The sequence below is a fragment of the Amblyomma mixtum genome, chromosome 5, assembly GCF_055824585.1.
Source record: "Amblyomma mixtum isolate Tamu chromosome 5, ASM5582458v1, whole genome shotgun sequence".
Taxonomy (NCBI): Eukaryota; Metazoa; Arthropoda; class Arachnida; order Ixodida; family Ixodidae; genus Amblyomma; species Amblyomma mixtum.
The window spans coordinates 24,267,673-24,279,951 of record NC_143016.1 but is presented as its reverse complement, the minus strand read 5'-3'; the positions used below and the strand labels follow the sequence as shown (position 1 = coordinate 24,279,951).

At 45.9% G+C, this 12,279-nt stretch overlaps 1 protein-coding gene across 2 annotated transcripts in view; it reads right to left on the bottom strand.

Annotated features, from left to right (window-relative positions):
• LOC149341543 (protein amalgam-like) overlaps positions 1–8,569 on the bottom strand; it is a 282,683-nt gene extending 274,114 nt beyond the window's left edge. For both annotated transcript variants that reach the window (XM_089543639.1, XM_089543638.1), the window contains exon 1: positions 7,980–8,569. In XM_089543639.1, coding sequence (XP_089399765.1) covers positions 7,980–8,118 — 139 coding nt within the window. In that variant the 5' untranslated portion in view covers positions 8,119–8,569. The remainder of the gene's footprint in view (positions 1–7,979) is intronic.
• Between the last annotated feature and the right edge of the window lie 3,710 nt (positions 8,570–12,279).

Sequence of the window (12,279 nt, the reverse complement as noted above, 5' to 3'; positions counted from 1 at the left end):
TTGATGCGTACAAAAAAATGAAAAAGGTCGAGACGGTTCCACTTCGTTGGAAGAAGAGCTTGGCAATTGAGTTTTCATAGTTTCTGCGGCGAAAAGGGTTGATAGGCTCAGCATGCGTTGTATAAAAAAAATGTCTGAGAATGTTATGTCAAATTTTCACATTTTTGAAAACAACTTTCTGAGTGAAAGTAAACACCAGTATTTGGCGGGCGCACATTGGTGATTAAATCGAACCTCTTTTCAATAATAAAGTGCAGACCACAGTTTGGTATCGGTTCATAACACGCACAAGATAAAGCAACAGATGTGCATCACAGTGGAGTAACGTCCCAGCTATCGCAGGAAAACACTTCGTGCATAGTCATACTCTTAACCAGTCGGTTCGGACAGGAACCACGGATATCACTAGCCCTCTTAGGGAGTGTAAATGGCTGCGTTTTGTTTCAGTTAGAGTTTGTCAAAATTTTCGACAAGTACACTTTTGCCGTCGAATCGAGACAAAATGTGACATTCCAGGAACTAGAGGAGGCCATCGGCACACGATTGAGGCGTTCAGCTTGAGTCATCAGGCACGCAGCAGCAGATAGTAGGTCTTACAAGTCGACGATGTGGCACATATACTTAGAATAATAATACATACATTAACGTATGCATACAATACTCACAATTAGTGTCACTGTAGTGCGCGATGTTTGTGCGCGGAATTGGTGCGCGGTCTTCCTCCCGCGTGCTTCCCCCGCGCGTATGGACCCTCTTGAACTCTTGTACTATGGACACTGTGTTTTGGACACTTACGTTGCTTGTGATTGCATGCGCGCGTATCGGGCGACATCTGTCACCGTAATATGTTATTCTGTTTTGTAGAGGGACGGCTGTCTCTTTTATGCTCCTGGGTCCAAATAAACTTCTCTTCAGTGCCTCCTACACCTGATCCCATGCCCCCACGGTGACTCAGTGGTTGTGGTTCTGGGCTGCTGACACGAAAGACGACGGGTTCGATCCCGACCGCGGCGGTCGCTTTTCCATGGAGGCGAAATATTAGCGGCCCGTGTAGTGTGACATATCGGTGCACGTTAAAGAACACCAGGTGGTCAAAATTTCCGAACCCCTTCACTGCGGCGTCCTTCATGGCCTGAGCCACTTTAGGGACGTTAAACGCCATAAACCATGAACCATGAACCTACACACAATTCCAACTCGTTCCGACAAGCGAAACATGCGACACCCTCTGTGATGCACCACCTTTCATTTATGTACCCCCAGAAATCGATAAGCCACGTGCCTGTTGTAGCAATCTTAGTGTTCCGTTGCGCCAATAACAAAGCTTGGCTGACATCCTATTTCCTTTTCTCCCTGTCTTCTCTAGTTCATCTCACTAGGAGCTTGCGTGCACGCTTCCTCTTACCCGCTCGCAGCAACCGAACAAAACTCAGCACAACCTGAAACTTTTCTAGTTGTTTGTTTTTCGCCGGCTTCCCGACGTTCACAAAGGAAGGCAAATTCGTCGCTCTATTCTCGCTTCAGCGAAAGCAGCTTACTTATTCAGCCGTGTTTGCGCGAATACTCGGTGTATACTATATCCCCTAGTGAAAAAGTTGCTAAACGCTTCGGCGTTACAATTACGCTTTTCCTTCAGCTCAGCCTGCTGGCTCACGAGCAGTAATCTTGCAGGGTTTCGTTCTGCGCAGCAATTTCATGTCATCGCCACTTTCTTTACATAATAAAAACACCGCGTGTTAGGGAAGCACGAAAGGTGACAGGATGGGAAACAAAAGTGGGAGGGGGGGATTGTTGAAGGAAATCCAGGCTGCCGGAAATGGTAGCCATCTTATCTGTCTTTCCGCTCGGTGCCTGGCGCTTTTGGTCGTGTGCTGGCACGTGCCTAGGAGACGCGAGCAGGTAACCAGACGCCGCTGCCCCGGCTATTTTTTTTTGTGACAGGCGCTAACAATCAACGGGGAGCTTGGGCTTTAGCCGTGCCGTCTCTTTCTTTTTTTCGCTCTTTTTTTTTTGTTTGCCGCTGGCCGCCATTGGATGCTGCGTTAGTTGACGTAATCCAGAAGCGTTTCGTTCGCCCGCCCAGCCGAAATCGCATAGTTTTTCTTTCAGCTAACACGTGCCCTTTTCCTCGGCATGTGAGGCGATAACGTGGCACTGTTTGTTCTATTCCAGCATAACCAGGTAACCCAGCAATTCTTGGTTGTTCCACGGAATAAGAAGCACTGCTGTTATACTCTATTGTCTCCCCTCGACGCCCGAGGTCGCGCATGTTGCCTTTGCTCTGCGTGAGGAAGAGCTCAAAGCAGGTCGCATTTTTTTTTTAAAGCTCAAGCGCCCTAGCATGTGCGATTGATGTACGAGCAGGTTGTTTTTGATTACTGTGATGAAATAAAGAATACAAAGCTCTTTTTCAGTCAAGGAAATTGAAGGAAAAGATTTAGTAAAAGATTCCAAAGATGAGGATTAAAGATTAGTTTTCGCCTATAAATATATCTCTGTTCTCTTTCTTAACATACTGAGATATTTTTGTGCTTTATGTTTTTATCCTTTTTGCACTATTGTTATTGCTGTCTACGAGTAGTAGTCGATAAAATTATTAATGTATTCTTGTCTGCCCTCTTTTGTACAAGCCTGAAAAGAGCTTATAGTACTGAAAAATAACAAATAAATAAGAACAATAAACCTCGCGAACTTATTTAAATAAAAAGTGGCAGTGTACAGTCTGCCGCGTTGGAAAAAAAATTGTGGAAGATACGCCTTTGACGGCGTACTGTGATTACTTGGAAGAATATTTCGGATAACTTACGTCAAAGTTGAACTTTATGCTGTTAATACCTATACTGCACCAACTTTCAAGGGGTGCACCCCGTCCCTTGAGTATACCCACTGAATGAGTGATCTGGCCAACAAAAATTGGAGGGGTTCGCCTTAAGGTTATGAGGCGTTAGCGTGGTGGGTTAATTCCCAGATATGCAGAAGGTTATTTTCTACTTTACATTGATAGATTCCTGAGAGTCCTCATACCCCTCCTGGCGCAGCGGTTAATAAGCGATGCGCCACTGCCCTGCGATGGCAGGTGCTGCCATTAGTGGGCCCAGTGCGATCCAGGTTGCTCTACCCGAGGGACCAATAATTAAACTGCCACCTGCCATAATGGGCAGTTTGCTCACTGTCCCGTGGGCAGGTTGTGGTGACGCGGCAAGGTCACGTGACCAAGGTGGCCCACTGCCTTCTAGGTTGCTCTCTGGGCACCACCTTCCAGAGCCATGCCCGTGATTTTTCGCTCAAAACGCCGACACCTGATATTGTGGACAGCGGGACCTTTAACGCTATCGCTATTGAGGTAGTACAGCATCCCGGCCCAACTATCTGAGTTTTGAAATTCAACTTCACGAGATTACCGAAAAGAAATTTGCCTCCCAGAGAAAGTGCTCAGTCAAACATGCGTGCTAGCGGCGAGTCTATGGGGCAAGAAATTATTTAATTTGTGGAGAAATGTTTCTGAGAGGAGATGTGGAGCAAATGTCGAGGTTTTCTGCTAAAAAGCGCCAGCCTGCTGTGGGTAAGTCCCAATAAATTATCTTACCACTGAAGAATATCTCCATATAGTTTGATTCTTTTCTTTTCTGTTGAAGGCAGTAAAATGGAATTTATCGAAGTACCGGAGGCACGCTTCAAAAACTGCTCGCGAACCTTCTTTTCGAAAGGCGCCCACTGCAATCGATAGGAAATTATCGGGCTGCGCATATTCTTGTTGGTCTTTGGCTCATTTTAATACACACGAAGACTATTGCGCAAAAGAGAGGGTGCTTTTGAGTAAATGGAGATTGGTTAGAAAAATTACAAAGAATGTGAGTCAAAAGAACGTAAGAGTAATCAATTATAATTCACAAACATATTTGAATTCCGCATTCGTCTCCGCGTATACATAACCTCCAAAGCGGTGCTATTTTGCTGTTGCAGCGCTTTTGCGAAAAACCTGGATCAAATAAAATGCAAAACCCAGCACAACAAAGCGTGTCAAAATTTGAAATTTCACCACATCAATTTCTGAAGGTTTTGTAATAAATCTTGAATAAATATTTGATTTTGAAGGAAATTATGAAGCTTTTTTTGAAAATATTTGTTCTGAAAGTGGCCACAAACTTTTCCATCCTTGTGACTGCTTTTTGGGCGTAAGTTTTTACACTAAACTGTCACGGTTTAGAAATGCTAATATTTGGACAGAGAACTACGAAAGCATTATTTGAGTACATTTTTTGAACTAAACTGATGCCGTTATTCGTTTGTTTTATGTAGCTTACTGCGATTCGTTACTGCGTAGCTTACTGCGATTCAAGAGCAGAAAAGTATCGCATTCTGGCATACACATGCTCATTCATCGGAATTAAAGAAGGAAAAAATTTGCGGAAAAATGACGACAGATTGCTGAGCAAGCAGGTGCATGATGCAATAGAACAGCCGCGCAACTTCTGTCGTTCTCTTCCTTGTGCTGTCTTAGTTGCCCGGCCGTTCTCGCGAGGACTAATAATATTTAGTTCAACATATTAATTACATTTATAGCATAAACTACCTATCCCTTCCCCAGTTGTATACTCAGTACCTTTGCAAACTCATATATTTAATCACAATGACAGAATATCTGGTGTTTTTACAACGATACGCTTCCTATCTTCGTACAGTAAGGTGTAAGATGGTGCCAAGCACTCCAGCTTCAGTTAGACATCATCTGTGCCATTTTACGCCAGCGCCTCCTCTGGAAACAGGCAAAGAGGTGACCATTTCTATATTGAGGCATGCCGTGTGCTCGATTCGATCCGTGGTGTTGGCAAAAAGGCTGAAATTCCCCCATACTGCCGTCCTTGCAGAAACAGTGTGCACTGCCGTGTACTTGTAAGAGCCCACAACAAAAAGTCTTAATTTAAACGCAGCTTCCCTCGTATTGGTGCATGTTCAAAGGTTTATCCCAGTTCTAATTTCTCCACCGGGAAAAAAAATGCAGAAGGAAAGCCGTAGAGCGGCCCATCTTGTGCGTACCAACCGCTTTCTCAATTCGGCCGTTATATTAACATTTCCTTTAAGAAGCACAAAAATTAATCATCGCTCGACGCTCACACAGCAAAGGTTATGCGTTGTTCCAAAAATCGCCGCGATTTTCAGTCTCCAATTTTTTTTCTTTCGTTGCGCGGAGCGAGGAAACTGGTAAAGGTTAAAGTCTCGTATGCTGCGGTTATTCTGGAAGCAAATGCAGCAGTGGAAAGAAATCGTTTCGCTAAAACATAGGTTCCAATCGATCAGTCAAGATTCGAGATTGAAGAAGAGAAGCTCGGAAAGCTGTGCTTTAGTGCCACTTACAATGACAGTAGCGTGCGTCGAAAGGTTTCACTCTTTATTCTTAATGGCATCAGAAAGGAGAGGCAAACAAGCGAGCACCCCATTCGCAATCACATCACCATAGGCTAGATTTGCAAATAGATCTGCGAAATGCCATGCTAACACAGCTTTCGAGGAGTACAAACTGCGGACGAGAACCGGTTAGGCTTACTTGTAGCCCTGACGTCCTGATGCGAGCCCTTACCTTGAACTGAGGCAGAAGTTACCGCAATTACTACTTTACTCTGCGGTAGGAAGAGCTAAAATAAAGCAGAAGAGACAGTGATGAACACGAGCACACGATAACACTGGTTAAGTCCTGGAAGTTCCCAGAATTTTCTGCCGCGCACAGTGGATCCGAGCCTAACGTCACAGTGCCACCTTTGGCACGCGTATTTAAACTGCCGGAAATTTTTAATAAATTATTTTGCTTTTTATTAGCAGCAAAAAATTCTACGTGTCTGCGTTTCATAATTGCTTATGAAGGTGCTGGCCGCACATCACCGTGAACGTTAATCGCTGAAGGCTGAACTCTTTTCATTGTCACATTGGTCTTTGATCTTCCACAACAATGGATAATCTTCTAGCATGCAGCGGACACGGAGCAACATTTCGGACTCTACGTAACTTTTTGTAAGTCATAGAAAAAAAAAATACTTTTTAACGCAATTATTGTATTAGATCTGCAATCAATACCAAATGCGGTATGCTTGAAATCTGCCTAAATAAGCTCCTCCGTTAGAGAGCGTCTCTAAACCTCAGGCAGAAATGAACCGCTTGTTGTTGCCATAACCAGTAACAGCCACAGGCACAGCAACTCAGTCTGCGTATCGAAAGAAACAACGTTAACCTAACCCTCTCGTTAAGAAGCGGCGAGCACAAAGCGTTAACTGCTCTAGTTGCGGCCTTCGAGTGATTTTGTTGCACGCTATTAGTGATGTTTTTGCTGCAAACACTGCATTGTCTTTGTATACCAAATTCTTCTCCTTTTTTGTATTTTATTCAGGCATGTACCGCGTAGGATGTAGCAGCTTTTTGTAGGTGCATGCGTACGTACGTGACATCGTGGGCACGCACACACTGTATGTGTGCGCGCGTTTTAGTGTAAGAGTTTAACATGAACTACGTAAGATAAACATGACGTCCTACTCATTTCATGATATTCTGAGTGCAAATTTGTTACATCTGCGTCGCGAAACACACTCTCCGCTTATGACACATTGTCATTTGGCGATCCCCGGCAAAACAAAGCAAACAAAATTTTGGCTCCTCTTTGTCTTATGGCGTTGCTTTCACGTACAAAAGAGTAATTCCTAACAACATACAACTTGACCGTAGCCAGACGGCTACTATAGCTTGCTCAAATTTGCGCGGTTGAGAAATCCTTTGTCCTGATCTGAGCGAGGAAAATATTTATAGGCCAGACGAGTTTTGCTCATTTGCAAAGATATGAGAAAGCTTCACAGCTCTCTCTCACAGCCGTGTGATGGAGATGATCTGCTTCACTATAAGGAGTTACCTTAAACAACCTCGGTCTTCTGCGGTTGTGAAACCAGTAATAAAAACCCTTTGTGCGCCAGACCGAGCCGTCTTTTACGTTTTTCAGCTTTTACTTTGCCGGCTTTAACTTTTTTGCTCGTGCCACATCCAAGCAATCAGCGGTACTGAGAGCTGACTTTCAACGCATTAATCAAATGCTCTATCAGAACAGGCCGTGGCCAGTTTTCTTCCTTTATTTTTCCCGCGAGCTAGATACGAGCTTCAATGTACGGCGCCTTCCGGTATTACCACATGTCCGATCTGACATCGAGCGCGAGGCACCGTCAAACCAATTAAAGTACCCGCCCTTTATTTATTTTTTTATGTGTTTCCTTCGCTCATAGGAAAGAAAAATGGCACGTGCAGGCCACGCAGAGCTGATTTCGGCAAGATAGTCGATGCGGCATTTGCAATGGCTTTATCGCTTATTAATGACAATTTTCAAATCAGTATATGTATCTTGGAGCTCGGAATCATCAGTGACTGTACCTTGCGTATCACTAACAATAAAAAATAAAATACGCGAAAAGTTTAAAGCGCTCGCTTAATATTAAGCAATTTTTTAAAGGAATAGCGTATACATTAACCTGCCTCTGCGAGACGTTCCTTACGCTAGGTGCGCCGCACTTCAGTTGCACCTTCCCTTTATAAATAAAATACGAGCGACTGCAATACCAACAATAAAAAGTTAAGAACGGAAACAGTTGTTACTGTTTTTATCCTTCATGCGGATTTAAAAATCCACCAGTGAGTTTTTTGTCCGAGGAGAACTCTCCATCAGAGCACCTTTCTTTTTTTAGAGACGTTGCAAGCATCGTTAAACTTTGCGCCGTGCAGTTTTGCTCGGGACCAATTCTAACGACTTCGCGTGCGCGAAAGCGAAGTTTCACATAAGCAACAAAGGAAGAAACACTCGTAATGCTTTGATGATAACGTGCTCGGCGCTAGAGACGTGCGCCGGGTCATTAGTATTGATCACGTGAAAAGTAATCAGGAAATCTCTGGAAACTGGGACACTGACAACCCTCGCGACCAGTTCGCGCACACTGTCGACAGACAGCACTGACCTTGCGATGCGAGCAGGAGGACGCCGAGCAGAGTCCCGATGAGAAAAAAGACAGAAATCCTGGCATGCGATCCAACGGCGAGCGTTGTCCGAACAGTCACGGTGCCAGCAGACGCTGCTGCGGTACGGCGACAATCCATGTTTTCTGTTTTGTTCTTTCTATCCCCGGCACCAACAAATAGTATTTTGTTGCCTCCTACAGCTTGGGTGCGTTCGACAACGCCGATCAGCCCGGGCCGAAAAGCATGCTTGTGCACAGCACCACAGGAAAGCAGTCGCAGATTCGCCGGCAGACAGACACTGCTGTCGCACGCAGTACACTCGCGTCGCAGTCAGCTTCTCCGCACAACACTTTCTATCTTTGTTTTTTTTTTTTTACGAACCGCCCGCTTCTACTCAGCAGTTAAGCGGGAGCCGGTGGGGCTCCTCCAAAAATCGAAAACCGTGGTGACCGCCGTCCGTATTCGTCTCGAACCACCGATAGACCCACGGGGCACACCAGCAGGTTGGATTTTCGCCGCGACTGGCAGCCGCGAGGCTCCCGGACGAAGGCAGCAGCCGCGTGCGGTAGAGTCGACAAGAGACGCGATCGACAAATGAGCGACGCTGGCGTCGCGCCGCGGCATCCCGGGGCAACTGAGGCGTTACGTCACAGGGCCACGTGACGCGCACGAAGCCAATGGCGGCCGGCAGGGTGGAGAGCGGCTGCAGAGGGTCCAGCGTTGGAACTCCAGGCGAGGGAAGAAGACGGGTGCCCGCTGTGTGGAAGATCTGGCAGGATGTGGATGCTTGGAGAACTACCGGGTGCAGCGGCGGCTGGTGCACTCGAAGGCGGACTGCGTGCTTCGTTCATTATGCTAGCCGCATAGCCGGCAGCAGTGAATTGGGCTGATTAATCACATTCATAATTATAGGACGCTTACAAATCACCAAAGATAAACTAGAGTAAAAAAAAAATCCGAGAGTAGCGATTTTCCTTCTCAAAACCCCCTCTACCTCCTGGATAATCGAATCGACCCGCACTTCCTCGAGCTCATGTAAACGTCTCCACAGTTGTCTCGTATTGTAAATAGGAAGTGCCTGTGTTCTCCCATTCCGTTCTGTATAAACATCTGTTGAAACGTGGCCTTCATCATGTGCTGAACTATTTATTTTTTTTTATTATTTTGTAACTAGCAATGAACGGAAACGTTTCGGCCTGTGACACTGGCCCTCTCGTCTCTAAGGTTATTATTGGCGGCATGATGTAATTATATGTCATTATAATAAACCGAAAATGTATTGTTTCAAAGTATTCAAAGCATTAAAAGCATTGTAAGTATTATTTTCACAACGACGAACTTTGGTATTGGGGATAATTTAGCCTAATGATAAAATCGTGCCCTTTGAGATAGTTTTCGATTGCTCAACCACCCTCAAGGAAATCATCCCGCCTAAGCCAAAGCCATCCCACTGCACATACTAATGCACGTGCAGTCTTTGTCAAAAGTAACCAGGCTGCATGGTTTGCTTCTAGCATGTATAGTGGAGCCCTTGTGACTTTCCTAAAAGCCAAAAGGTGTTGGAAGGTAAGAAGACCCCCATTCCTTCCCTTTAACGACCATTTCAGCTTCAGGGAAGCTCTAGGGGCTCCACTGTACGAGCTAGAAGCAAACCATGCAGCCTGGTTACTTTTGACAAAGACTGTACCTTCGCCGTGAGCAGCTCGTTTTCCCCTGAATCTATAACACTTTGGAACACCCTGCCCGATAGTATCATCACATTCTCTTACCGCCAAATATTTCGCGACATACCGGTTACTCTTTATAAACTCACAGACCCGTCTTCCGGCGCTGCGCATTATATGACGTTGAAACTGTTCAAGCTGTACTAAGACGTTGAAGTATCGGTGTACCTTGTCTTGTATTTTGGGTGCCTGCCTTTGCATCGTTTATTTTCATCATTGCTTTTAGATCAAATGTGAGTGTTTTGATTTTTCTTTTTCTTCATCTTTTCCTTTTGTTTTGCAACCGCCCCAACCTGTACGCATGCCCCCCTCCCCCTTCCCTTACGTAATGCCTTTGGGGGACTGCAAAGAGGAAAATGAGCAGCAGCTGCAATGGCCGAGCAGACACGCACCGCGAGGCGACTGCGCCAACTGTTCGGGACCGGACTGTTCGGGAGTTGCCTGCTCTACCCCGCCTTCGCAAATGATACTTACCTTCAAGTAAAGCCTCTTTCAGGACAAATAAATAAAATGAAATAAGGTGCGGTCACTGGATTCTGGGAGGAAAATGACCTTAAGCCAGTTCTGTAGGAAGCATAACTTACGATTTCTCACCTTGTATATGTAGTCAAGAATACTGCATCAGGTACGAAAACTTAACCTGAACGTTACCACTAGAACTCTTAAAGAGGTGACCTTTATGCTTCATTAGGCCGCCAAAGCAAACTTCCGCCTTTTTTTTTAATTTATATAGCGCAGGGGATCCGATCAATTATATTTATTTCCGCGCAGGAAACTCGAAAAACGAAGAGAAAAAGCGTTTTACAGAAGGCAACCTCTTTTCCACCCCAGCTTACTCTCAGGGGCGAATGCGATAGTAGACTTAGCGTGAGTTGTTGGGTTTCTAAGAGAAAGAAATAATATTAACGGCAACACTTCGAAAATAATCAGTCGCTAAGCACAGGAGTCAAGTTTACAATCCTGTGCTTGGCCTAAGTTAGCCTTAGTCGCTTGTGGGACTTAAAAACCAAACCCAACACATACACACTCTCTTTTTTCCGTAATAATTCTTTTTGTGAAATCTTTTTACCTTTTCTCTTTTACTGTTTTAGCAGTAAGTGTATCACTGCCCCAAAAATTTGGGTTCCGAAGCCTCCTCACACCAGAAGCACCCACCACCTTCAAAACCCGTTTCAACGCCAACCACCTTAGCAGCATACATGCACTTTTCAGAAAATCCTAACCAACCAAAGCCCGCGCAGCAGCGGAACGAAACAGGTGCGGCCAAAACTAAGTTCAGAGACTTAATAGGGAAGCGATCAATGTAAAAGCAAAATGTGAATAAAACCACTGCAGCTAACTCAAATTGGTCGCATCGCACAGTATGATCGCCCACAAGTATTTACTGCGACAGCAGTAAGAGTGGCAGTTGGCGAAAATGGCTGCGAAGTCGGTGTGAAGAGTACAAATTTTATTTTTGTGAAGCCACTGAAAAAAAAACCTTCACCCCTCTGAAGTAAGACCTACCAGCCACCTCCTAAAACCACCCCCTCGCTAAAGTGCATTCCGAGACGCTTTTGAACAAAAAATTACTTTTTAAGCCCGTCAAAGACGCCAGACAAGCAATTCCCACGATGCAAATTATTTACTGCTTCTCCTAAGTATGAGTGTGTCCCTTTAGGCTGCGTTCTGAGGCAGTTTAGATAAAAAATTTCTGTTTAAAAATTTGCTGTGGCTTAGCTCAGGTAGGCCAGGATATACATAGCGAAAGGTACGTTAGATGCCGAGCATAAAATGCTAGGCGCCCATCAACCATGGCAACCGGTTGCCATGGTTACGGCGCATGCGCAGTACTGACCTGCGACGACCGCCCGAAATGCACCCCTGACTAGCCGAGTGTAGCTTTCGCTACAAAAGCTTTCAGACGAGCCGGGAATCAAAATGGAAGTTGACGCACTGTATCGTTGACGGAACGAAAATGCACGTCCCATGAGTCCAGCTCTCCACGTCGCAGACAACGCTCTCCTTCGCGTTCAAGCCAAGCATGAAGTCCAAGGCCCCCGGTCAATCTGCTGGCACCACAGGCGGTGGCGACACGGCACCAAAAAGTGCCCGTCTCGGTGGTCCTGCCCGTGAAAGGCCCTCCGATATCACTACCGTTCGCATGTGGCCTCGTATCCTACAAGGTTTCCAGGGCTCGGTTTCTCATCGGGAGGGTAGCTGAGGTCTGCGTGGTCCCGCCAACCTGAACTAATTGCATCAAGACGACGGATCAGTCGCTACTCACTGCAAGCGGCTCATCAGTAATAACGTGCGGACTTCATTCGCCGCGGTACGACATGGCATTTCGGTTCTAGTCTCCACACATGTTACACGTTCTTTTCGATTCGCGCACGAGCCTTGGGTCCACAAATCCGACTCCGGTCGCAGCTTACTACCCACATACCCGCCCCGCCCTCACTCTCCGGAACCGCTGCTCATTCAACCAACTCTGCCTTCCTGAAGCACTACCCACCACCGTCCCATTTACTTCATTTACTTTCGTTCTCCACAAGGCTAACCCACGCAGCCCCCCCCCCCCCCCCCCCCCCCATCC